The sequence below is a fragment of the Malurus melanocephalus genome, unplaced genomic scaffold (genome assembly GCF_030028575.1).
Source record: "Malurus melanocephalus ecotype Western Australia unplaced genomic scaffold, MMel_1.1 scaffold_115, whole genome shotgun sequence".
NCBI lineage: Eukaryota > Metazoa > Chordata > Aves > Passeriformes > Maluridae > Malurus > Malurus melanocephalus.
In genome coordinates, this window is record NW_026623347.1 from 783,243 (window position 1) to 809,671 (window position 26,429).

General features: G+C 54.9%; 1 protein-coding gene across 4 annotated transcripts in view; it reads left to right on the forward strand.

Annotated features, from left to right (window-relative positions):
* The first annotated feature begins 8 nt into the window (after nt 1-8).
* TNRC18 (trinucleotide repeat containing 18) overlaps nt 9-26,429 on the forward strand; it is a 53,647-nt gene continuing 27,226 nt past the window's right edge. For 3 of the 4 annotated variants that reach the window (XM_057369815.1, XM_057369817.1, XM_057369818.1), the window contains exons 1-9: nt 9-264; nt 16,551-16,676; nt 17,068-18,870; nt 21,942-22,044; nt 22,421-22,626; nt 22,809-22,955; nt 23,465-23,649; nt 24,415-24,838; nt 25,339-26,289. In XM_057369815.1, coding sequence (XP_057225798.1) covers nt 63-264; nt 16,551-16,676; nt 17,068-18,870; nt 21,942-22,044; nt 22,421-22,626; nt 22,809-22,955; nt 23,465-23,649; nt 24,415-24,838; nt 25,339-26,289 — 4,147 coding nt within the window. In that variant the 5' untranslated portion in view covers nt 9-62. The remainder of the gene's footprint in view (nt 265-16,550; nt 16,677-17,067; nt 18,871-21,941; nt 22,045-22,420; nt 22,627-22,808; nt 22,956-23,464; nt 23,650-24,414; nt 24,839-25,338; nt 26,290-26,429) is intronic. The other variant, XM_057369816.1, reaches the window with a different exon arrangement.

The window sequence follows — 26,429 nt, forward strand, 5'->3', positions numbered from 1 at the left end:
GGGGGGAAGGCGGTGGCGGGCACCGACAGCGATCCGGGAGACTCCGTGAAGCCGGCGAGTGGATGATGGATGGCCGAGATTTCGGGCCCCCCCGCTCGGTGCACGGCCCCCCTCCGCTGCTCTCCGGGCTGGCCATGGAGAGCCACCGCCTGGGAGCCACCGGCCGCCTGGCCCCCGCCGCCGGACCCATGGCCGCCGGGCTCCCCGCCGCCCTCCAGCCCGGAAAATTCCTCGCATCGGGCATCAGCCTCCACTCCCACCCGGGTAAGGCTCCGCGGAACCCCCGGTACCCCCCGCGCCTTCCCTTTCTTCCCTCCGCGGTCGCGGGCGGCGGACCCGGGGCCGGGGTTTAACCCCCACCCGAAATATAAATGCAATAATAATTATAATTTTTTGAGCTCGCCGGATTTTCGCGTGTTTTTCCCGAGTGTTTTCTGCTTCGCGTGGTTTTTCATTTGGCGAAAAAATAGGGAAATGGGGAAGAGATACGGAAAAAGTAGGGTGATGGTGGAAAAATAAGRGAACGCAGTAAAAAATAGAGGAATGGAGGGAAAAAATCGTGCCTAGCCGATAAAAGTCCCCCCCTCCCAGCGTACGGTTTTGTTGGCATTGAGGAAAATCCCCGCCGAGGCGGTTGMGGAATAAATCCAGGGAATAAATCCGATTTTCGGGAAAGCTGGGAGAGGCGCAGACGGGGCTGCGCTGCCCGGCGCTGTTCTTCCCGGTCAGGCAAAAAACCCCATCCTCGGACTGGGAAAAAAAGGGTAAAATGGGGCTGATTTAGTGATTTGTTCCCCGGTGCAGCCCCAGCCCCGCTGAGATCCCTCCGATCCTGGGTAGCGCTGCCGGCACCGCTGGTCTTGGTGATTTTTTAAATTTTCTTTTTATTTTTTCTTTTTTTTTTCACAATTCTTATTTTTTAAAACCCACAACCAAAACCTCCATGCACTGACTGCTCCCTCCTTATATTTTTGTCCCCTTCACGAAGCGCTTCATCCTCCGGCAGCCCCACGGCTGCATCTCCATTTAAAAAAAAAAAATAAGCAGACGCTGAAATTACGCAGTTTATTTTTTTTTTCCACAGTCAGCTTTTTATTTATTTCTTTAAATTACTTCTATTTTTTGGAGGCTTTTTATTTTTTCCCCCTTTCCGAGCTCCCTTTCCSAGGGGCTCGCAGTGTCCGGCAGTGTTTGGAGGACGCTGCCGCGCTTTCCTGCCCACACTCCTTGTCGCTGCTTTCCCTGAGAGGACGCGAAGGATTTTCTGACCGTTTGATTTCCCTCTCTGGCTCTATTTTTAATTTTTTTTTTCCTTTTTCTTTCCCCTGGGCGTGGAGAGGTGACTCGGAGTTTACTTTAGGCGTTGGGAGGGTGACAGGTTTTGCAATAATAAACCTGCTTTTCTCCCAGCCGCCCGGGATGAATGACTTTGAAATTTGCAAACCTGATTGCCAACATCTGCAGAGAAGGAAGCAGCCTGAATCGAGGGAAAAAGATTTATTAGTTTTAGACTAGGTGGCAGTGCCAATTTCCCAGGTGCTAAGAGGAGAGGTGTAAAGGGAACGGGGCTATGAAGCCAAGCACATGGGCAAACACCTTTTTTTTTTCCTTCCCTTTTGTCTTTTTTTTCCCCCCCTCTTTTTTTTTTTTTTTTTTTTTTTTTTTTGCCATGGTTATTTTTTCCCCTATGATCTCTGCAAAAATTAATCTGGACAGTCTCAAGCCAAACGGAGTGCGGGTTCTTGGCATTTTTTAAATTACTCTTATTTTTTATCGGGTAATTTTTTTCTTCTTTTTATTTTTTTTTTTGTCTTTGTTTTATTTTTCCTCCCGAAGTTTCTTTTTCTGAAATCCAGGCAGGTTAGGAGGGAGGCATGGAGCTCTGGTGTCTCCAAGCTGACCAAACTCTGTGGCTCCGTCCCGGAGCTTTCCCACCGATTTGGGTCCCCTCAAGAAGAGGGTGTGTTTTCTGATAACTCCGGTTTTTTTTTAATGTGTTCTTATTTTACTTTTGTATTATTTTTTACGTTCTTTTTTTTTCTGGGAGTTGTTTGAAATCCCCGGTCTCTGCACTTCAGTGGTGCCCGGTCTCCCCGTCCGCTCCCCGGCATGATCCTCGCAGAGCTCGGCTTCGTCACGGCAGTTCCCAACCAGTCTAAACTCCATTAAAAAGATCTTTACAATTAACAGCCGAAACTCCCATTAAACCACAGYAGTGGGATAAGCAGGGATATTTTTTGTTGTTGTTGTTTTTTACGGCTTTAACAATATCGCCTGAAATGATGATTGCTTCCTGCTACCGAGGGCCCCTTTGTAGGTTTGTGTTTGCAGTGCTGCTGGTTGTGTGGTTTTGGTGTTTCGCTGTTGTTGTTGTGTTTTCTTGGGGGTTTGTTTTGTTTTTGGGACGGCTGGAAAACAAAGTCTTGTGCAAGGGGTTAAGAAAAGTGGGCAGGAGGCAAAGCCTTTAAATAGAGCCAGTTCAAACCGATCCTTAAATACCGCCGGACTGAAGAAAGAGACTCTTGAATCCGTCCCAGCGTCCTCCGAAAATAAATACGCCCCTGTAAAAATAGCACGATTGGCCATATTTGAGAATCCAGTTATGGCCGGCACCGGCTCCTTGTTTTTCCCGYACCCTCCGCTCATTCCGGCAGCGGGGCTCTGCCGAATCACGGGCTCCTGGGCTGTGTCCAGTGACCCCTGGACCCTCGGTTCCTCTCGGGGGGATTTCTGCTCCCTGCTAGCATTTTAGGCGCTGCCGTGCAGGCCGGGGGGACGGGGACAGAAGCCCCTTTGTTGGAAGCGCATGGAGGGAGGAGTGAGCTGGAGRCTGAGGAGCTGAGCCGCTCCTCCATGCGGGGCTGCCGCTCCCCGTCCCCGCTGTGCTCTCGGGCATCGCCGGCTCCCCATCCCTGCGGAGGGCAGGGGGTGCTCCCCATCGGCCTTGTGGAGAGATCATGGAGGAAGGGGACTGTTTGAAGTGGGATTTCATGCCTGGAGCTTGCTGGGAAGACCTTATGGAAAAAAAAGAAAGGCTGCAATCGATGGAATGAGGCAGCTGAGTCCATTAAAGCAAGGGCTCGCTCTGCTCTGCAGCAGCKCAGAATGTGGGGGTTTATCGTTTTGATCCTTCCCTACTCACTGTCTTTGGGTCGTGGTCTCGGCTCCGTCCCGGAGGAGCGTGTTGTTCTTGGCAGASTCTGTGTTTTGGGGGAGGTGGAAAAGGCTCCCTCAGATGCGATTGCGAAGGGCTGCTCTGGGACGGCGTCCCTGCCGGGCAGCAGCGGGGCTGTGTGTGAGCAAGGATTACCCACATCCAAAAAAAGGACTCTCCGAATTTAAAATAATATTAATAGTAATAAATACAAACGTGCTTTTTGCTGTATGCTGAGGTATCCTTTTTTGGATGGATCTTCAGGAACAGATCTATATTTGTGTAAAAGGATGCTTGGCTTCTTCCATTAAAATATGCTTCAGGAACACTTTTCAGTGCCCGGGAAAATGGACACACCACTCTGAGCAGGGCTGACTGTGCTAAATCCAGCTCCAGAGCAGTGGCTGGAAGGAAAGTGGGCAGAGGGGAGAGATTTTGGTTTCTCTGCTTTCCTACTTCACGTTAGCATGTGCATTCAAATGCAGGGATTTAAGACAGATTGGAGACCGTCCTTGCTTCCAGGCCTGCTGTGCCCGGGGACAACTTTTCCAGGCAGCTGGGCCAGGTAGGAGCATAGGAAAAGAAATAAAAATACCCTTCCCCCCCAGGACAGCGCTGCTGTGCCAGCAAAATCCCGCTGTAGCCATCCTTATAATGGCAAAATGGTGCTTCTGCTGAGCCCGCAGATTTTGCAGGAGGCTTTGCCGTCGGCAGTGCCGGTGGAAGCACAATTYGCTCATCAAACTGCATCCACGCTCAGCTCGCTTTGCTGATAGAGAGACCGGGATAGCASGGGTTGGGCACCGGAGCGATCCGTGCCCCGCTCCTCCGCGATGGCTCCCGGACCAGCGGCGCGATTTTGCCTGTGGTTCGGCGCGGCTCTTTTCGGTCACGTTTTAATGCTGCAAGGAAAAATACCATCGGTGTTTAATGGCCCTTGAAACCGTGGTTCCCCCTCCCTGCCCGCCCAGGGGGTGGTGCGAGGGGCTGAGCGCGGGGGGCTCCTTGGGGCAGGGGCTCGGTGTAATGCGGGAGGAATGCGGACAGGACTGAGACCTGCCGGGGTGATGCTTCCCCTCCCTCGGGGCCCTGGTGAAATGAGATGCTTTTTGAGACGTGTTTTCAGGCAGARCGGGGAGCGTGGCTGTCCCGGTGGGGCTCGGGGAGGTGGTGCTGGCCTGCGCCGGGCAGGGATGTTGTGCTCGCTCCCGTCACACTCTGCTCTTCACACCCGGCATCCCTGGGGGTGGAGGAAGCGCTCGGCCATGGAGCGATGTCCCTGCGGCTCCCTCGGGCTGCCGGCCAACTCGTGGGCTGTGAGGAAGGCAGGAGCAGTCTCTGGGCTGAAATGGTGGTGGAAGAGGGACTTGTGCATTTTTGTGAGTCTCCCACCGTGAACTCCTGTGTTTCTTTGGTGTCCCAGTGATTTTTTACAAGATCCTGGTGGTTTGTGGGGTGCATCTCCACCCTGTGCTGCAGCTTCTGCTGAAGCGCCTGTCCCAAGGGTAGGGATGTCGGGCTTGGAACATGGGCAAGAGCCCAAGGGCCAATGCGGTGACGTAAACTTGCTCGGAGCAAGGTCCTGTGGGATCCTCTGCTGTGTGAGGGTTTTCAACACCTTCCCAGGTGAAYGGGCAGGAGTCTGTCCCTACCTCTGGTACACAAGGCTGGTAAAGGTGTCATTTATTAGTGTGGTTTCTAGCAGCCTTTCTCCCACTTGAAGCGAGCCTTGCCTCCTACCCAGTACAGAATCTCCTTGGTGGGGTTGGAAAACCATGGGTTCCATCCCTGACTGATGGTGTGCCAGAGAAAATCTGATCTGGAGGATGAGCTGGCACTAGAAATCCTAGCCGGGGGTGGCATGGGGCACTGGGCAGGTCCCCGGTGTTGGGAACAAGCTCCTGCTCTTTCCCAGCACAGCAGCTGTTGGAGAAATGGAAATTACTGGGAATTAATCTCGCTGCGGACGTGGTTAGCAGAGCAGGGCTTTCGTAAGGGAAATTTTAGATCTCCTTCCTAGGATAACCAGGGTAAAGCTGAAATTAGTTTATAATTATATAGTAAATAACCCCCCATCTTGTCATTTCACCATCTTCTGATGAATATGGAAATGAACATTGTTAAGGGGAATTAACGTCATTACGGCAGCCTTCCAGGTGAGTGCCTTGCGGTTCGGCCGCGGCTGCGACCGGCGCGAGGGTGTCAGATCACCTCCCCGAGCTGGGGTTAGCGCTTGACGAGTCCCAACAAGGCCCCGTGTGTTTTCACCGTGTACTAAACTGGTCCAGTTAAAGCTCSGGGCGGGAGGTGGTGCAGGGAATCGGGGCCAGCCTGGCATGTGCTGACACGAAAGCTGCCGTGCCGGGACGAGGAGATGTTGGTCTGGGTTAGGTAACGCGATCCAGCATCGCCTGCTCGAGGTGCCGAAGACAAGGGAGTGCTTTGTTCAGCCTCGCTGCTGAAACAGAGAGCACCGTGCKCCCTGAACAACCTGAAAATGCAGGCGGGGTGGAGGAGCTGAAGGCAGCTCTGATCTCCTTGCCCACGGAGCCGGGATGAGGGAGCATTGCTGCGTCCAGCTGCACAGCCCCTCACTGGCTTTTCCAGCTGGGGATGCTCTTTGAAAAGCAAAGTTTGGGAGGGGACCGCTCCAGCGTGGCTGCCTCACCAATCCACGAGGATTTGGCCGTTTCCTTCTCCCCACATTTCCTTCCATCCCCGCGCTTCTGGCTGGCTTTGCTCCGGGATGGCACAGCTGGATGYCTRCAGGCATCGCGAYGCACCCACCGAYGCCGTCCCTCTCTGCTGTTTATTTGCTTTTTCTTATTGTTCGCTTCTCCCCAGCTCCCAAACAGCGAGGGGACAGCAGCCACGCAGTCCCTTTAGCCCGGTCCTCTTGGGCGCTGGCTGGGGGACGCGTGGCAGGAGCCCCCGAGCCGGCAGCGCCGCGGCGGTGACAGTTGGGCTCGCTCCCCACGCCGCCAGGATCAGCTGTTGGGTGCACAATATGCTCCCGTTTTCCTCTCCAGCTGTTGCCGCTGACGGTTATGGGAAGCGAAAGGTAGTTGAGAGTTTGGCATCGCTAAAYCAGGGAARCGATGGGCAGAAAGGAGGGGCTGAYGGAGGGGCTCGGTGTGTCTGAGGCTGGGTTTTGTTTAAATCCAGCCAGATTTRAAATAGTGGCAAAAGGATTGAAGTGACCTTGGGAATAAATTTTATTGCCAGGGCAGCAGTRGCCAAAGAGCCATTTTGAGGGAGCTGGATGCAGGCAGGCGAGCCAAACATGGTGGGCTCGGAGCAAGGGAAGGAACAATATTCAGGAGGGAATATGCCTTTTTAGAGGAATAACAGAAATTTTCGGGCACTGAGCCCTGTCTCTCTGGAGCTGTATCCCTGGCAACTTCTGCAAAGGTTGCTCTGCTTCTGTCTCCATCCATCTTACTCTAACGCATCCCTGCCAGCGAAGAGCCCTTTTTGCCTTTGATGGTTGGGTGTATTGCCCCTGATTCCCTTCGTGATCCCTTGTCATCAGAATTCCCTGTGGCCTGAATATGCTTTTTACATATTTGTTTTAATTGCTTTYAATTTAAAAAAAAATTAAAAATAATRATGACAGYGGCCATTGTGCTGGGGAGGAAGGGCTTTGGAGGGATTTAGCTCTGTGCTGCTCGCAGGCAGCGCYGGTCGCTGTGTGTGGATGAAGTCGCTCCCGTGTTATCGTGGCACAATGTGTGTCATCCTGGTGTTTGTGTCCTGCTCTGCTGGGCGTGGGGATGTCCCACAKGCTGTGTCACACGCAAGCCGAGCGGATAATGCCCCAATGAGCAGAGATCCGGGCAGGTGAGTAAGGAAGGGTGCAGGCGGCTTGCTGGGGTGCTGGTGGAAGCCCTGGCTCTGCTCGGATGGGCAGGCACACTGTGCCGGGCTCCTGGAGTGTGCAGCGTGCAGGGGTTTCCCTTTGCAATCCCGGGCTGCAGCGGGGCTTTTTCCCTAATGAGATTAGTGACACAAAGCAGCAATTCTTCTGCTACTTTTAATGGATGTTCAGGGTTTGTGTGGGATCGGAAATTCCTACTTTCATCAGATGAGCCCTCTCTGTGACTATTTTGTGGACAGATCTTCCTTTTCCAGTCTTCAGAGCTTACAGTCATATTGGCACAAGTGTTTTAGGCTTTCCCCTCCTGCCCCCCTCTGCTGCCTGTTCTTTCGAGCCCTGGACATGGTGGATTTTATATTCTATCCTGCTTTGAATCTTGCCATYAGCCCAGGCTGCTTCCATCTTGTGGAGGGCATGAAAGCTCAGTGGCCTTTCCTGGATGCACAAAATGCAGCTGGAAGGAGGGAGAAAAGCAAAAGTTACCATTGAAACATTTTTGCAAGCGCTCCTTGGTCTCCCTCGCTGAGATGTGCAAGCACATACATGTGTGTGTATGTACATATATAGGGCACCCATGTAATGCCTCACCTGATGGAGGGCTGGCCATCCCTGCCTGGTGTCATCGAGGSCAGCTTGGCAATTTGTCAAGAGCCCAAGGGCCATGCTTCAATTTGAATACAGATTTGCATAATTCATCAGGAATTAAACCGCACTGCCATAATATTTGCCTGTGCGTTTATCTCCCATTATCGACAGCAGGGAGGTGTGGGGTCCTGGGCACTTGCTGGCTGCAGATACCCCTTTGCTTCTTTTTTGGTGGTGTGGGCTGATGTTCAGGAGGATGTGGGAAGGGCAGGGGCCTCTTGGAAGAAAGGCTGAGTATGGGGTCAAGAGGAGAGGCTAGGCAGAGGCTGAGCTTTGAGCCTGGTTTCCTAAGGAAAAGAGTCTTACAAGATTGGGATCTGTGCATGGATCCCTTTCTTCCACCCCCAGATGTTGCAGCCCATTGCTGAATTTTTCCCAGGGTGGTTTAGGTCCCTGCAGGTGCTGTTTAAGTCAGCACTGGGCTCTGGGAGTGGGATGCATTCACTCCTGTGGCACACAGAGCAGTACATGCAGGAGCATCCAGCTTCACCTTGCACTGACTGTGTCCTGGCTGTGGTGTATCCAGAGGGAGTCACGAATCCGGAGCTGATGGATGCGTTTGGGTCATTGCAGTGTCCTTGCTGCMGCTCTGGGGTGTTTCTCAGAGCTGGTCCCCTCTTGCTGCTGGCCCCCTGTGCTGTGCTCAGTCACTGCTGAGCATGCAGGGRTTGCTGATGTGGTGCCCAGGTCTGATYGTGGGGCTGTGCCWSAGTTTCCYYTTATATTGCCATTCCGTTTTCAAGGCACCTCGAGGGGTGCTGAGCCACAGCAGCCACTTTGCAGACAAGAGGGTTTAAAATAAGCAGCGACGGAGGCTGCGTCTCCCGGGCTTTGAGTCATCCCTGCTCGTGCTGACTGCGCCTGGCAGGAGCCTGGGAGGCAAAACAAACCYGCATCCAGCTGCCACCTCCCCGCCAGATGTTAGTGCTGGGGGGATTGGTTGAGTTGTGGTGGTGGACGTACAAACAGAGAAGACAGAGCTGCTGTGGGGAGATGCCACCTCTCTGCCGGCTGTGGTGACGCTCTGGTGGAGCTGGTGGCTTGGGGCAGTCACCTGCTTGAGGGCCTGCAGCTGGAGGAAGGGCTGAGATGAGTAGCCCTGTTCTGGCACTGTGCCGGCCTGGGTTTGCAGGATGGGGTATGCTGAGGCTCCTTCCAACTCTCCTGGTCTTAGGCATGGTGGGGATCATTCTGGCCATGAGCAGAGGAGCAGAGGCAGGGAAGAGCCTGTGGGGTGATCGTGCAGAGAACCCCTATGCACTACCCCACACAGTGAAGGCAGCCAGGGCTATGGGTGTCCATGGCCAGGGATGGGAAGCAGAGGGGAGGAGCAGGCAGGTGGCATTTACCTTTGCGTGGGCACCTGGTGTGTGTCCAGGGCTGCTGCTGCCCATCAAGCAGCAGTGTTTAATTTCTCAATGGGAGGGCAGGGAGATGATGCTGCACAGTCCCATTTAACCTGCTGGTGACCTGATCTTAAGTCATTGTGGCTGAAAATAGACCGTGTTCCCTCCAGGGCACGGCTAATGGTGCTGGGAAAGCTGGGATCTCTCTTTGAAGGCTGATTTAATTGCTGCTGGCAGGCACTTGGTGCAGGTGATGTGGGGACCAGCGCTGGTGCCATCCCACAATAACCTCCCCCACTGAGCTCCTGTAGCTCTTCTGGCTCTGAGTAACGAGCTCWTTTCTAATGAAGGCACGGGACAGAGTGTGTAAGGTGCCGGGTTAAATATGCAGGCAGGGCTTGGGGAGGGGACGCTCACTTGTTTGTGTCGTCTTCTGCACTGAGTTTGGGTGATTTAAAAAAAATATGAAAAATTTGAAAAAACGGGATGGGTTAAATTTCTGTGCTTAGGAAGGAGGGGRAGCACCTGTGCCAAAAGTGTGCACCCAGTACAAAGCAGAGTTGGCCTTAGGACTCCTGTGCTGGACACCAGCAGCCGAAGAACCTTCAACACGATAAAGGATAAACCAGAGCAAAGACATTTTAATGCTGTCCTAGAAAATCAAGAGAGGAAGACGAGACTGCAGTCTAGCAGCCAGGTTCTGCATTCCTGGGGATTCTGCTAATCTGTTTGAGAGTTGAAATTACTATTTTTTCAATTTCCATGCAGCATTTTTGTCAATGGGGAGCTGAAGATGGCATCAAGTCACTCCTTGCTGTTTGAGGAGAGCTGCGTGGTTATGTAGTGAGAGCCTGGAGGTTTGGGTGGACCCCTGTTGGGGTGTCAGGTTTAATTACGCCAGCGGAAAAGGAGAGATATCCGAYGTGCTGGGGGATTTCAGGCTGGGGGCATGTGGGAGAAGCTTCTGCTGTGGCAGCTGGCAGTGACCCAGCAGTGCTGACACTGGTTTGAGTGTCAGGATTAGCGTGGGACCGGATCGGTGCTTCCCAGATCCCATGTTTGAGTGGACCGGGCTGTACATCATGCCAAGAGTCCCACTGGGATGGTTTCCATCCTGGCCCCTCAAGCATGAGGAAAACCCACCTTCACTCTGCCAGAGCGATTCATGTGCCCACCTGAGTGGCTTCTTGCTGTCTCTGTGGAGATGCTGTTAATGGGGATCTKCTGGGTGACCTTGGGGGCAATCTTCAGGGTGTCCTGTGGTGTCCTTTTCCTTGGATTGCCTTTTGTTTTGTTGTGTGGTGGAAACTGAGTCTGCAGGACATTGGGGCACAACCAACCATGAGCACCAGTCCCTTGAGCCCTTCCAGCCACTTCTCATTTTCAACTCCTCCGCCATCTCCAGGCTGCTCCAGCGCCCGGGTGAGGAGGAGGTGAGCAGCAGGGCTCAGCCTGATGATATTTATTTCCGTGGAAGTACAGAACCCCTCCTGTGCTGATACCCTACCCTTCAGTATCTTATGGCTTTGGGGGGCAAATGATTCACTACGAAGATGGCATGGCAGGAAAACCATGGCATGGTGTTGGCAYAGGGGACCAGCCCGGCGGGAGTGTGCAGTGTTCCTGCGCTGACGCAGCTGCAAGCCATAGTAAATATTGAGCAAGAGTCTCTTAAAAATAAAGTGGCCTGGACATAGATTCCCACGTGGAATGAAATGAAATTAAAAGAAACAATAGAGAGCTGTGCTGAGCTGGAGGGAGAACTTGCCTTGGCTTTTAAGGTAGTGATTTTTGCAGCTGAAGGAAAGTGGCGCAACGCTGTTCATGCCGCGAGTGTGGACTCCCCGCCGGAGGATGCTCTCTCTGAGCTCGCCAGGGCTCTTAGAAGATTAAATGGGGAGTTAAATTGCCCTGGCTGTTCTGGATCCCGGGGATGGGATCGAAGGCTTTCGGGGGATGCAGAGAATTGAGGCTGTAAATTAGGGCTTTGAAGCGACTGCCAGTCCCGTGGCATGGGGTGTAACTATGGCTTTTGGGGTGGTTTTTGGGGCGGAGAGTGGTGGTTTGTGACAGCAGCTTGGGGCTGCYAGGGACAGAGATAGGGACTGGCCGCCGCTGGAGTCCAGGCACATCTGATCCAGRGGCTTTGGTTTCATCCCAGCATGTTCAGGGGCTCGTATCGCTGGTGTCTCGTGCATGGCACAGAGTCAAAGCGGCTTGGGTGCCTCGGGTGTCACTGGAGCTGCCCTGGCAGGCAGGGGGAGGAGGTGGCAAAGATTTACACTGTCAGCACTCTGGGCTCGCAGCTGTTTGCAGCCATAAATGTGTGCATGAGGAATCGCTGCGGCCGTGCCTCGCCGAGCTGTGCGGGGCAGAGGTGGGGAGGTGTGTGCTGGAGGGGGAGCCCCGGAAGAGTCTTCCCCGGGAATCTGCTGCTTCTGCAGGGAGAGGATCAGGGATGCACGGGTGATGGGGAGCACAGGCAGCTGGTGTGGTGTCTGTCCTGCCTTCGGTGGGAGGGTACTTGCTGTGCTTGGACCTTCCCTGCTTTCCTCCCCTCCCTCCCTTGCCCGAGAGGAYGGAAGCGTTTATCCAGCTGTTTGTGGTGTGGACTGTTGTCCCAGTTGGCTGCCTGTGAGGCACTGGGAGCYGGACTGGGGGAGAGGTGATTGTGCTCCCGGCCAAGGGCGGCTGCGGCTCCTGCTCCGCCGGCTGAGAACCTGCCCGTAGCAGGGCTGCAAATCTCCCTTGAGTGCCCAGAGTTCAAAACATCCCCTGGAAATAAACCCAAAAGCTCCCTGCTGTGTTTCCCAGCCCTACTGGGCTCAAGGGACCAGGCTTTTCAGCTTGAGTCCTTCTGTGGCCACAGTCCCTTACAGAGCACTTCGTGGTGCCAGCCTGAGTCCTGGCCATGTGTCCGTCCATCGTGGCCTGGGGAGGATGGGGCGAGATGCTGGCGGTTGGAAATATTTCATAAGTGACAGAAACGTGTAACGGGCAGATGGGACTGGTGGGGGAGAGTTGCTTCACTTCTCTCTGGGTGCTGGAGGCTGCTGGTGTTCCGGTGCCAGGGCTGTGGCTTCTCAGGCGTGGATGGCTCGTGCTCGGGGTTCAGCTTCAGGGTGTGCTTTGCAGCCAGCATCACACGTGGCCACCTGTTATCCTGTCCCGGCCACCAGGACTGTCCAGCTGTGCTTTTTCAACTGGAAAGCTGTTCTAAGTCATGAACAGAGGCTTTGTGGATGCTGCTTCTCCTTGTTGTGTTGGTGCTCTTGGTTAGTTTGGAAACATGGAACCAGCTTGGAAGAGTGAATTCCCTGTTGGAGGGATGTCTCCATGTTGTTCCTGCTTGCCTCTCTTGTCCCTTCATGGGTGTCCAAGTGAGCTGTCCCCTCTGCAGAAGGTTGGCAGCCAGTGTGGAGGGCAGCATAGAGATGCCAGAAAGGTGCCAGCCGGTCACCTACAGCCAAGGAGGGACGCAGCAGCTTTCCCAGTGCTGGCACACACCCGTGTCACATCAGGGGTGTGACCACAGGGGAGTATGTTCAGTTCCAGCACRTGTCCTCCAGCACACCCTCCTCCTGTCTGGCTCTTTCACAACCCAGGCTTGGCCAACTTGTCCAGCAGGGACTGAATTTTAGACTTGAGGTGTTGGGGGACCAAGTCAGAGAGATCCTCACAGGTTTAAACTCCAGGTGACCAGTGGCATCCCACTGTGCTGCAGGTATGGCCACTCACCCTCCTTCCCCACCTCTGCCTGGCAGTGCTTTCTGTCAGCTCCCTCCTCACAGGGATCTTTGGCAAACCCCAAGCAGGCTGAGAGTGTGGGGTCTGTTTCCCTCCCACTTCCCCCAGCGCGACCTCCGTCCTCCAGACGTTTGGTGTGTGGTTTGTGCGGTCGCTGGTATCTCATCTCCTCATCGGTCACATCCCCTCTCGGTGGTGAGTCACCCGAGGCCGTACCTCTTCCCCTGAACCCGTGCCGTTTTGGAGAGCTGAGCAAAGATGAAGAAGATGTTTTCAAGTGGGCTGACACATCTGCACCCGCCAAGTTCCTCTAATAACAGCCCTTAGTGATTTATGTCTCAATTGCGCAAAACAGGTATGTTTTATAATCTTGGAGCCGGRAAGGAGGAGGACAGGTGTGCTCAACCACTGCAGCAACTGGAGCATCACAGGGGTTGTATTTTGGCTGCTGGCTATAGGGATAAGGTTTGAGGGATGGTCTCTGTGCCCTAAACCCTTTTATCCTCAGTGCTTTGGATCACGTGTGTCCATGCTGGCATGGACGTAAGTGTTGGTGGTGCTTTTCCCAGGCGGTCAGAGGCCGAGCTAATGGGCACACGCGTGTTTGGCGTGGTGTAACTTGGCAAGGAAGGGGGGCACAGCCAGCCTGGGCTTGGCAGTGTTGCCAGCTCTCACCTCCCCGCCTGTGCTGTGATGCCAGACCGCCTCTGGGCAAGCAATCGGCTGGAGGAGCGTGGCTCAGCCTGCCGGGACCTGTCGGCGTGTCCCTGGGCAAAGCGGATCTTGTGCTGGTTCAGCAAACACTCTGGCCCCGGGCAGATGGAGATGGTTGTGGTTTCCCCTTTTCCCCTCCCTTTCTCCTGGCAGAGGCCCATGGTTGGGGTGAGCTGTGCGTTGCTCACTGCGGTAGAGTTTCTCCCCTTGGCATCGCTTCCTGGCACGGAGATCCAAGGCAGGAGCGGCTCACCCGCGGCCGCCTCCTGTGAGCGCAGCTCCTCAGCACACGGAGCGGCAGCTTCACCTCCAGCTCCTGCCCAGGGCACCGGGGCAGCAGGTTTTGGGCTGTGTGCGAGCCTTATGCCAGCCCATCAGCGAGGCTGCTGGAGGCTGTACAGAGGAAGGGATACTCTGGCAGTGCCTCGAGGTTGGATTTGCATTGRGTTCATCCCCAGGAAAGCTGTGGTTCGGATTCTTTCTCCGTGCTCCAGCTCTGGTTCCTGGCAGGGAACAAGCCAGGTAAATACAGCCTAGGAAGCTTCTCCAGGCATTTTGCAAGGGAAAACAGTGTCAGTTGTAGACCTGAGGCTGGGGTTCAAGGGCTTCTCTTGTTTTGCTGCTGGTCAGCTGCATGATGCCCTAAGACATTGCACCTGCCCGTGCCTCAGTTTCTCTACCTGCAAAGCTTTGGAATGTGCTTYGAGCTCCTGTGCTGGGCTTATGCCTTTCCGAGGAGCAGCGCTGCTGCTGTGGACTTTGGGGATTCACTGGAAAGAGCTGCCTGGTGTGGTGTGCCTTTGGGGCTTGGCTGGTGGCATCAGCTCAGTTCTGTTACTGTTTCCCAGCTGGCGTGGGGACACTGCCCTGCAGGATTCTCAACCTGTCCATCTGAACCTGCTCCCGGCTTGGACACTTCCCTCTCCTCCTCCTACTCCTGCAAATCCAAGCTGGGGCTGGCTTGCTGTATCAGAGTGTGAYCTGGGAAGCCCCAGAGCTTTCTGAGCCTGTGTTATCCCTGGGCAGGATATGATGCCACAAGCAGGGAGCTGCCCTAGTAGGACCAGGGATGTTACTGGTACCGAAATGCCTCTTTGGGTACCAGTAGCTTAAGCTGTGTGCGGGTGTCCCCGTGCTGGATGGCAGTGCAGGAGTGTGTCACTTCCCTRGAGCTCTGCAGGTGGCAAGTGGGGACATGCCATGGGCATCTGTGCACAGTGGTGTGTGCAGCATGGAATGTGTCTCACCAYGATCCCTGTGCCGGTGTTCCCACCTGCTGGAGCAGCTGCAGCTGGGATTGACGTCTGGCTGGGAAAAAGGGCTCACGTGGGGATGTCTGTGGCCAGAGCCTCCGGGCTGGTGTGGCATGGGGTGCTCCAGGGGGTTTGCCATGCTGCAACCATGTGCTCTGCCAGATGGGACTCGTGTTCCCTGGGAAATGTGCTGCTCCTGCTCCAGATGCTGGCTCGTTGCCAGCCCAGGCGTGCCGGCGTGGTGACGGTGACATGGCCAAGGCAAACACGCCGTGGAGTGGAGCCGCTCATAGCTAAGCCTGGGTGAGTGCTCCTGAGTTCTACCGAGTTTCTCTCCAGCTTTGGAGTAAGAAAAGGTGCTTGGAAATGCTTCGGTGTGGTGGTTTTGGGGTTACCAACCAGAGGCATGAAAGTGTGTGCATGCTCAGTGCCTTTGCAGCGCGGTGCTCAGGGTTAAACAGCACGTAACTCAGGGTTAAACAACAGGCTTTACCTGCTGGGAACGGGCTCAGTGTTGAAGGGCACGGGCACAGCAGCTGCCCTGGCCGTGCTGCTGGAGGCTTGGCGTGTGCGGGTGATGCCGCTGGGATCTGTCGGGCGATGGATGCGGGCCAGGAGCTGTGCGGAGCACCGCGTCGGTGAGGCACATATGCCGGGATGCAAACATGTACGCCAAAGAGATCCTGCCTGTCTAAATAATGTGAAATATTGACTAGCTCTCGCAGATGGTGCTGCACGTGCAGCTTCGGGGACTGAACTTCTCTGTCTCCCCTTGGGTTTTGGTGTGATGTTGTTTTGAGCCAGTTGGATGCTGGACTCTTGACARACTTGTTGCCTGGTTGCTTTCGGTGGGATCGTTGAATTTTGAGGGTATTGGTTGCTAATGGAGGTTGAGGGGAAGGGAGGAGGGTTGCAGAGAGGCTTGATTGGCTCCTTTAGATTCTCCTGATGGCTTTTACTCAGTTTCTAAATTATGGCACGGACTGGGATGCTGGTTCTGGCGGAGGGCTGGGTTTGTAGTGTTGCACGGGTGTCGTTTGGTGGCAGTGTTGGAGAGGAATTGCTGCCTGTAGCCAGCASTGTGTGTTATTACCACTATTATGGTGATTATACTCACTGAGGAAACGCTGATGAGGACGATTTACGTGAGGGTGTTGCTGGTCCCCGGTGTCCAGGATATCAGACCACTGGCAGCAGTGTCTTGGGTACATGCAGCTTTCATATCAGCTTGTGGATGCTTGTCACACTTTATTCTCTGTTTTGCCTTCCTCTGGGATAAGATGCTGGGTTTGGATACATGAAACTGTGCTTTTTGTGAGGATGCTCTCATGCTTTCCCAAAGCCTGTCCYCGGTGCTGGGCACTTGTAGTGAGGACGAGCTGTGTTAGCAAAGCTGTGCTGGCAAGAAGGTCTTATCAGAGCTCTGGAAGCRTGTTGGGGAGTGTCCTCACTCACAGGTCGCTGTACTTGTGATAAACCAGCTTATCAGCCAGGAGGTCATTGAGCCTTCAGGTGTCAGGCTCTGCTCAGGAAGCAGCACGCTCCGTGTGCTGCAGAGTTGGAGCCCTGCAGAGGTGCCCAGGGAGGGCTGGGGGTCCTGCAGTGTGGGGTCAGTACCCAAAGTGGGGTCCCCGAGCAGCGGTCCCTGCCCTGGGCTGTGTGTGCTGTGTGTCACCACGTGTGTCCCTGCCGCCGCTCCTGGCGTGTGAGGGACCGGCAGCCCCAACAGTCTGTGCTCCTGCGGGGCTTGTTCCAAGGCAGCGTGCTGCTTGGGATAAAACATGTTTCCCTCTTCTGTTTCCCATTTTCTGCAGGCTTTTCCCATCTGCCTAACGGTCTCTACCCATCGTACATTCCCCTGAGCCACCTCGAACCTCCCAGTGCTGGCAGTCCGCTCCTGGCCCAGCTGGGACAGCACAGCCTCTTTGAGTCACAGAAAGGTGAGTCTGGGACCCTGTGTGCCCTTCCCACCCATCACCTCTGGGTACTCACCCTGTCCTTTGGGCTGGTTTGGCTGCTGGGTGCTGGAATGTTGGGGCTGAAGAGCAGGAGCTCCTTTGGGTGATCATCCAGGGATATTTCCTGAGCTGAGCAGTACCAAGATTTTGGATGTGGCTGTGGTGTATGAGAGCTGGCCAGGTCCTTTCTTGAAGGGCATCAGAGACAAGGCTGTCCTGCATCCCATATGCAGGAATCTGCTCGGTCCCCTCTGCCCTGGGCCTTCCTGCCTGAGACATCCTTGAATCCCCTTCCTTCGTGGTTTGCTTGGTCTCTGTGTAGGACTGAAGGGCTTGGAGGCCTGTGATCATTTTGGTTGCTTTTACTCTGCAGATGGATTCTACCTGTCCAGCCATGCAGGCCAGTCCGCTTTGCACCCGCAGCCTCCCCTCTCAAGGACTGTGGGCAGCCACACATCGAGCACTTTGCTCCGGGAAAAGGACCTTGGGCAGCTGCACAAGAGCTCGAAAGAAGGCCTGAAAGACCCCGGTGGGAAGGAGCGGGCGTGCCGGAGCGATCTGTCCCTGCCCTTTGCCAAGAAGGAGAGCAAGCCGAAAGAGGAGCCCCGACCCCGCAGCGTGGTCGACCTCACACAGGACACCAAGCCYGACAGCGACCGGAAAGTGAGCGTGGTGGAGAAGGCGGTGAAGGTTGGCGAGCGTCTCTCTCCATTCCTGGCCGAACACATGCCAAATAGGGGCGCAGGCAGTGGGGAACCCAAATCCAAGAACCCGCTGCAGAGCTCTTCCCTCAGCAACTGCAACGGCGGCGGGGACCCCATGCTGAAGGTCCTGGGCGCCGAGCAGGACCGCTGTGCCAAGGATCCCGCTCGGCACGACGAGAACATGAGGCCTTCTGTGCACGCCCACGCGGAGCGGCTAAAGCGGGGGGAGCCCCTCCTGCCCTCCGTGGGCGCTTTGCACGTCTCCTGTAGCTGTCCATCCCCACACGCCTCGCAGACGGGGAAGATGACGCCGGCCACAACATTCCCTCCGCAGCCCGTCCATTCCAGCATGTACACCATCTTCCCGCCGGCCAAGGAGCTGGGGAGGGAGCACAAAGTCATCGCCCCCACCTTCGTGCCTTCGGTCGAAGCCTACGACGAGAGGAGCGGGCCCATCCAAATCGCCTCGCAGGCCCGCGACAACAAGGGGAAGGACAAGGACCTCGGCAAGGTGGGGGTGCTGCAGTCGCCCACGGAGCGGTGCCTTGCAGATGGCTCCCGCACGCTCTTRTCCCAGGACTTTTCTTGTCACAGTGAAGCCAAAAGGATGGAGGTTCTGCGAGAGAAGGGTTCGGTGATCAGGACGAACTCCATGGCACTGAAGAGACAGGTCACTTCAGAGCCCTTCCTCAACCGGCCGGGGCTGTGCTCTCCGGAGAGCAGGGAGTTCCTGGCCTCCAAGGATTTGCTGAAGCCAAGTCCGGAGGCAGAGCATCGCCCCTGCGAGCGGGACCGCTTCCAGCGATCCAGCTCCAAAGAAGCAGCAAAGGTCTATGGCACTTTGGACTCTTCCCGGCAGCACCTGGACCACGGTCAGCTGAAAGCGCCGGAGCAGAAGTGGAAGCCCTTTGAGATGGGCAACTTTGCCACCACGCAGATGGCAGTGCTGGCTGCGCAGCACAACCACGTCAGCCGGGTGGAGGAGGAAGCCAAGAAGGTCTACCTTGACCCCAGCGGTTTGCCGCGCTCCTCGGTGGTGGGCTCGCGGGGCGCCGCCGATGTCCTGCACCCTGCCTCGCATGGAGAAGGCTCGGCCATGCAGAGCCTCATCAAATACAGCGGCAGCTTCGCCAAGGAGACGGCGTCCCGGCAGAGCTGYGGCAAGAAGAGCCCCTTCGGGGGTTTGGGCAACGTCAAGTTGGACTCTGCACAGCTGGGAGCCTCCAAGGTGCAGCAGCTGCTGCTGCAGCAGCCAGCRAAGCAGCTAAAGAGGGACCCCGAGAGACCTGAGAGTGCCAAATCCTTTGGGCGCGAGAGCATCGGCTCCCAGGGCGAGGTGGAGGTGAGGCACTTGCCTGTGGGCATCGCTGTGGCTGTGGCCCGGCAGAAGGACAGCAGCAGCAGCAGCAGCAGCAAGCTGGGGCCCAGCTTGGCCGACCGGGATCGCTCACTGTCTCTCAGCAGCATCAAAGGTAGGTTCCCTCGGGATTGAATTAGGGCTTCCCGGGAAGATCTGTTCCCTGGGAAGAGCAGCCACCAGTGCAGSCTGCGTGCCATGAACTGAGTTTGACATCTTCAGCTGCCTTTGACTCCTTTGCCAGTCAAGGACATGTAAACCACAGTGGGAAGCAAGACCCCCTGTGCGAGAGGTAGTCAGTCCCCTGTCCCTGCTTCCATCCCCTCTGCCCACCTTTGGGGACAATCCCGCTCCACGAGCTTGATCCGTTAGCAAAGGCAGTGACAGAGAAACCTCTCGAACCACCTTTGTGCYGGTGCTGTAATCTCATGGTTTTGATTTAAGCCGTGGTGCTGGCAGGAGGAGGGATGGCACCAGGGAGATTTTGGTTCCCTGCTTGGCTCGAGCAGTGAGATAACGCCGTGGGGCTGCCCGGCACGGGGCTCTKCTGTGCCAAGGAGCGCTGCCAAAGCGAGCGGCTGGCGAGCAACCGTTGGCTTTCCATTTTTAGCCCTTGCCTTCCCCATTTTTCTGCCTTTGCCCCCCTCTCCCAAACCTCAGTGGCGAGAAGCGTTTCCCCTCAGGCAGCAGCCCCTCTCTCCCCATTCCCATCGCCTCCCAGTGCCCTCCCCACAGCCAGGCGGGAGCCGGCCGAGGCCCTCGTGGGCAGCACAGGGAGCTGTTTGTTCAGCCGTTCAATCGTCCCAGACGCTCCCAGCTTGCGTTAAATGTAATTTACTGAGCCGAACTAAAAGGCTGCAAACAAGGGTTGAATTCTGGCAGGCCTCTGGGCTCGTTGCTAAGTGATGCAGTTGGCTTTCAGACAGAAAACAAGACTGCTTTTCTCCTCCTCTCGCCCCCCAAATGCTGCCCCCCCTTTGTGTGCCAGGAGATATTCGTCTAATAACATTAGCTTGCTTGCGCTGAGTGGACGGTGCTTGAATGTTTAGACCTTTTAAGAAGGAGAAAGCAGGCTTTAGTTGGCTAATCTGTAGTATTTGGCAAGTAAAATGCAAGTATTTAGTACCGGGCATTGGTTGTCAAGGGAACGGACCTAAGCCTTTCCTCCATGCATATCTGATTGAATTTTTCTATGCAGTCCGTGCGTCATGTTCATATATATAGACAGAATGATCATTCACTGTCTGGACAATCATCGTTCTGTCCAGAAAAGGGACTGTCCTGTTGGTGGGATGGAGGTTGGGCGGGAGTTAGACATCCTTCAGTGTGTGTGTTTGGATGGGRGTGAAAAAAAGATGATAAACTCGTCTAGAAATAATGGAGCATGAGGAGTGTCGATRGGAGAGGGAGAAGCGATGATAAAATAACAAAATAACGCGTTTCTGATGAAAGTCTGAGGCTAGGGCTCAGCTTGCTTTATGCTAAGGAAGGGAGGGAGGTTTTGAGCTCTCCAAGGKCTTGCTCCATATTACTGACACCAAAAGACAGCTGGGCATTGATTGGGGAAAAGAAATAGGAAAACGAGCTCCAAAGGGGGAAAACCCAGGCTAGGGTGTGGAAAGGGAATGCTGGCAGAGATGCAGCAGAGGATGTTTGGGCTTCAGCGGGATTTGTGAGCTTCATGCCTTGGAGGTTGGGTAGTAAAAGTGAGCAGTGAAGGCTSTGTGGGGCACCATTCAGTGCGTGGAGGAGGGGCTGGTTGGGGACAGCCACTGCACGTGGTGTCCTGGCAGGCTGTGAGGGTGATGTGGTGACCCTGGAAAGTCCTTCAGGAGAGGGAGAACTGTGTGCCAGGTTTTAAAGCATCTTTGTTTTCTGCCTGGAGCCCATAGAAGGAGCCTTGGGGAAAGGAGCTGGGAGAGATGTTGTCTTGTTCCTGGATTCCTTCTGACAGTAAAAGCTGAGGGAATTGGACACTTGACAGCAAAAAACCCATGGGCTGTCCAGGTCTGTGGAAATACACACTAGAGCTCTCCTTGAAAAGACTGCCTGTCAGCAGAATAGACTTGATGTTCCGAGATGCTTTCCTGTGTGCCAAACCATATCCAGATGGGAGAGTGAGGGCCCTGGGAAGGGCTGCTGGGGTGCAATTCTGCTAGATTGGGCGCTTGCTGCAAGCAGAGCTGGGGTTTGGGAGTGGAATATTATCACCAGAGCACAGTGTGGAGAGGGGCAACAAGGAATTGTGTGAAAAATGAGTACACAAGAAAGAAGCTAGGGAAAAAAATAGGGAAAAACAAGCTTAAAATCAGGCAGCTGGGGTGAAAACCTTGGATAAAGGGCTCCAATACCTGGTCCTGGCAGAGGGAAGCRAGGCTGTGCTGCTCACTCCTGTGAAGGTGCCTCCTAACCTCTCRCAGATGCAGCTGCTGCAGTGCCAGGCTGTATTTTCAAGAGCTGTTCTGATTGTGGACAAGTGGTTTCTCCAGCCAAACATCCAGCCCCCCTTTTTGGATTCCTGCCCTCATCTACCATATGTGTCCCTGCCTCATCAGACCCTTTCTTGTTGCGTGTCTCGGGGRGATGCAGATTCCTGCTAATGGGTTGAATTGCAGAGTGGAGCGCGCTGGTTTTGTGAGGGTCTGTATTGTTGCTTCTGCCTGTTGCAGAAGGGCAGGGATTYGGAGCATTCCCAGTGCTCCCAGCTTGGTTTACAAGATCACAGCGTGCTTCAGAAGGTGCAGGGATAAAATYCTTCCCCTTCCTGAGATGTGCTAAGCAGGACTGTGTGGTTTGATGCAGAATTTAGCTGCATCTCGGCTCTTTTTGGGATGGGAAATATGCCACTGTCCTTCAGCACATTGATTCCTTAGGTCCTGTTGCTCCCAGGCTGGTGGCTGTGCTGTCCTGGAGACCAACCTGGCCTGGCAAGTAGTGCCTTGGTATCTTAGGGACATGAACCTCAGAACATGTGCACTTGCATGCTGCCTGGAGTATATTGCTTTWGTGAGAATATCTTGATSACACGGAGAGCCTTGCCTGAYCTTTCAGGATTTGAACCCATCCTTRAGGACACTGGTGTTTGTGTATACTGGCTCCCAGATGCTGCTTCTCCATTCCCAGATGAGAGGGGACCGCTTTTTCCAGACCTTTCCTCCTGTCTGATGGTGCTGGGTTATCTCTTAGGGCACGGACGCTCTGAAGATGACTGTGGGGACGAGAGGAGCCGCCACCGGGACAGCCACCTCCTGGCAGGGCGCTTGGAGCGGGATCAGGAGAAGCTGCTCAGGTGAGGGATGGAGGGAGATGGCAAAGTGTCACAAGCTGAGCTCAGGGACAGCCTGGAGACAGGATTGCATCCATCCTGGTGTAGGTGCTGKCACAGATTTGCTGGTGCAAAGTGGGGTGCTGAACTGTGCATATGGGACTTTAGGCAGATCCTGAATCCTCAGCAGAGCAATCCTAATAGACAGCTGCATATCCCTGCCTGCTCCAAAGGGATGGAGAGATGGGATGTTTTATTCTAGATGTGACACCTCCTTCACAGTTCCCTTTGACAGACTGACCCTGGTTTGCAGATGCTCATTCTGCAGGCTGGTCCATACTCCCATGGTCCTCCATCACTCAGACCCTCTCTCACTCTGTCTTTTCTCCTCCATCCCCAGAGAAAGCAAGGAGCTGGCAGATTTTGCCCGAATACACCCGTCCAGCTGTGCCACGAATGGTTTGAACTCCAACCTGATGGTGACAGGAGGCCCAGCCCTGGCGGGCTCCGGGCGCTGGTCTGCAGACCCGGCTTCACACTTGGCAGCACAYCCCTGGCTCCCCAGGACAGGGAGCCCCTCCATGTGGCTGGCTGGCCATCCCTATGGTGAGTGCCCTGGGGGTGTCCACACTGATGATATCCAGTGAAAAGTGTTGCTACAGCCCAGTGAGGCTGTTTGATGAGCTGGGAAAAGGGAAGGAGGCATTTCAGAGCAGTAGGTGACTTTCTCGGGWGGGTAGAAGCTGCCTGCATCCCCTGAGTTGTGACTTTGGTGTTTTTTCTTCCAGGACTTGGTCACCCTTCCCTGCACCAGGGCATGACTCCAGGCTTCCCCCCTGCCATGGGGGGAGCTCTCCCTTCTGCCTACCAGTTTGCCAGAGACCCACAGTCAGGRCAGCTTGTTGTGATCCCCAGTGAGCACTTGCCACACTTTGGTAAGGATGTGAGCATGTCCCTGAGGACCATTCTTTGACAGCTGTGGGGAAAACAGGCTTTGGTGAGGGTCAGTGAGGGGTGTACATACCTGTGGGGACAGCAGCCATAGCTGTAGGGTGGCTGTGAGCGAGCCTCTCATTAGGTGTGTCTGGGAGATGGAAGAATGTAATCTTTAGCAGTGGCTCTTCATCCCCTGGAGGACCCTGCAGAGAGTTTGTGTTCTTGGTTAGGACAATCTGTTCATGGGCTCAGCCATGGACAGTCAAACCAAAGGTGCCTGGAGAGCAGAGAAAATCAGTGGCCCTAGGGCACAGGGTGGTGGGATTTGGGCTGCAGAGGAGAACACAGCACGCTTTCCCCTCCGATTTCTGCTTGCATTTCTGCATGACCCAGTGTTTGGCATCCCCCACCTTCTGGGACTGTAGACCCCATTGCCCTGAGTGATCCTGAATCCTTTATCCCTCCTTACCCTGCTGTCTCCCTGACTGCATCTCTGCTCATTCCACAGCAGAGCTGATGGACCGGGCACCCCCTCTGTGGCCTGCTATGTACCCCCCAACCAGGAGCTCCCTCCAGCACGCTCACCAGCTCCAGCTCCTGTCCCATCAGCAGCTGCTGCGGCAGCACGAGCTCTACATCCTGCAGCAGCAAGCAGCCCACGCCATGGAGCTGCAGAGGAGTGCCCAGCTGGTGGTATGTTTTCAAGAACTTATTTTTTGGGCGTGAAACGAGCCTGAAGTTGGAGTGTCTGGGGAGAAAATGCAGCTGTGCCTGAGTGGCAAGTGTGTCTCAAGGGTATGGATGCATTGAGTGCTTCTGCCCTGGTCCCTGGGATATGAAGCATTCGGTGTATCCTGCAGTTAGAGTGGCTTTTGGAGGGGTTTGGCGTAGAGCCACTGAGCAGTGCTGTCAGGAGAGCTCCCCAGCAACAGCGTGACCTGGATTCCTTCCCTAGGGATGTCTGTGTATAGCTGAGTGGTTTCATCCCTGGGCACCTCCAAACAAACCTCCTGAGCAGCTCTGAAGAGCAGCTGCAGGACTTGCAGCAGTCACAATGTCTCCTGGAGATAGCTCACATTCATGAAAAGGTTTTGGAAGTCACGAGTTTTCATTTGGGTGCTTTACACCCATTCATTTTTATAGTGGCCCTCTGGTTTTCAGACTTATTTACACATAGGCTTGCTAGRCTGGAGGCTTGGAAACAGAAATGGTTTGCTTTGGACACAAGTGAAAGCTGAGGCATCTTTCTCATGATTCCTGGAGCTGGGAATTTGTAAAGAAGCTGATGTAGATYAATGTCCACCCTCAGTCAGATTGGTCTTCAAATGGTCTTGCACTGAGGAATGAGTTTTTTATTATGTATATATTTGGTAAGGCCATGTTTAATCTTGCTTGATGGTGGTAGGGCAGTGTCACCTTCCAGATGTTGTGCTGAGTTTTGCTCTGTTCTTGTCACAGGAGAGATTGAAGGCAAACGAGCAGCGTGTGGATATGGAAGAGAAGGTGACAAAACGGAGCCTGGACARTGCCAAATCAGGCCTTTCCTCCTCTGCCCCGGGACTGGTGCACCGAAAACCACCTGTRCTGTCTCCCAGCGCCTCCACGTCCTACAGCAAGGCTGTGAGTCCACCTCCCCTCTCTCCCAGAGCCTCACCCGTGTCTGTGCTCAAAGCTGAGGTGATCCAAAAGATGGAGGAGCCACCTTCGCAGCCAGCCTACTCCTACCCCGCCACCCCCAGCTCCCATCCTTCCAGCCCRCCCCCTGCCTCTCCACCCCCTGCCCCTGCCATCCCTCCAAAGGAAGAGGCACCTGAGACCGTGGAGAAGAAAGACCTGGAGCTGGAAAAAGAGGCTGCTGGTCCATATCAGGCCTTGTTCCCAGGTAAGAGAGCCCTGCTTTGGCAGAGTCCCRTTGTGTTTGTGCCTGCCTCCCTTTTTCTCCTCAGCTCTTTCCTGCTTCTGTCCCTTCCCSTAGGGAAAACCACACAGCTCCTCAAAAAAGGCAGGCAAGAGGGAAAGGAGGAGGGATGGTGTGATGGATTGGGATTGATGCTGTGGTGCCTGGGGCTGTAGGCTCTCTTCTTTCCTTGGGCTGAGCCTGGGTTGGTTCCTCCAGGGCTGGAGTCCTAGTGGGAGAGGATGCAAGGGGCAAATCTCTCTGCAATTGCAGGAAAGTTCTGGAAAGGTGCAGAAGAGACCTCTGGGGTGCTGCTGCCTGCGGCAGCTTGGTCAGGAGTGAGGTACCCAAAGCAGCTATTGCTTGAGAACAGGAAGAGACCAGAGATGATGGAAGCAAAGGGAGCCRGGTCCATGCCTTAGGGGAAGAGAAGGTTCTTTGGAGACCCAGCCATTACACAGCCTGTCCTTTCTGTTATCTTGCAGAGATCCCCCCTGGATATCCATTCCAGTCCCTGCCTCCCTCCTTTGGAAGACACTATCCCTACCTCCTGCAGCCCCCCGCAGCATCAGATGCGGATGGCCTGGCTCCTGATGTCCCGCTGCCTGCTGAAGGCTCTGAGCACATGGAGCTTTCCTCAGAGGTCAAGCCCATCCACCTGTCTCCGTCCAAAATCCTAGAGCCCATCCAAGCAGCAGCAGCAGAAGARGAATCCTTGGAAGAGAGGGTGAAATCAGAGGTGCAGATGGAGGAAAGCCAAGAAGGCATCTGTGAGCAGGACATGGGGACTCTGAACATCAGCACCTCTGCAGCCGTCCCGGTGCAGAACGTGGACAATTGCAATATCCTGTTGCATCAAGGCGAAGCCCTGGGTGCTATGGAGCAGGACCAGGAAGACCTCCAGAGCTGCCCACCTCCTTACCAGGTTGTGGCCTGTCCTGCAGAAGCAGAGGCTGAGGCAGAGGGCGGGAATGGAGCAGAAACGTGCTCCATGCACATGGACTACGACGGTTTGCTCGTGCATGCGGAGAGCGAGCCACCGGAGATGGACTTGACGCCCCAGCGGGAGGAGGCCTCGGTAGCCATGGAGCTGCAGAGTGCTGATGTGCCCCGGGCCAGGGAGTTTCCCAGCCTGCCTCCTGAGGAGGAGGAGCAGGGGCCAGAGATCCCTTCCTACACAGAAGAGGCAATCACTTGCCAAATCCCAGATCTGGACATCAAGCCGGGTGACCCCCTGGCTGGCATGAATGCTTTGGTGGCTGCTACAGAAATGCCTCAGGCTTGTTCCTTGTTGACTACCACCACTGTCACTCCACCTCAGATGAAGGTGGAGGTGTTAACTGACCAGAGCCTGGAACACTCCTTCCTGCAAGGGATCACTTTGCTGAGTGAAATTGCAGAGATGGAGCTGGAGAAACGGAAGCAAGAAATGCAGAGTAAGTTGTGAGTGTGGAATCTGGTCAACTTTGAGCCATGATGGGTCTCTCAGCATATGGTCCCCGTGCTCTCCATGTGGGCAGAGGAGCAGAATCGCAGCTCGGATTTCTTGCAGCATCACCCAGACAGCACGAGAACG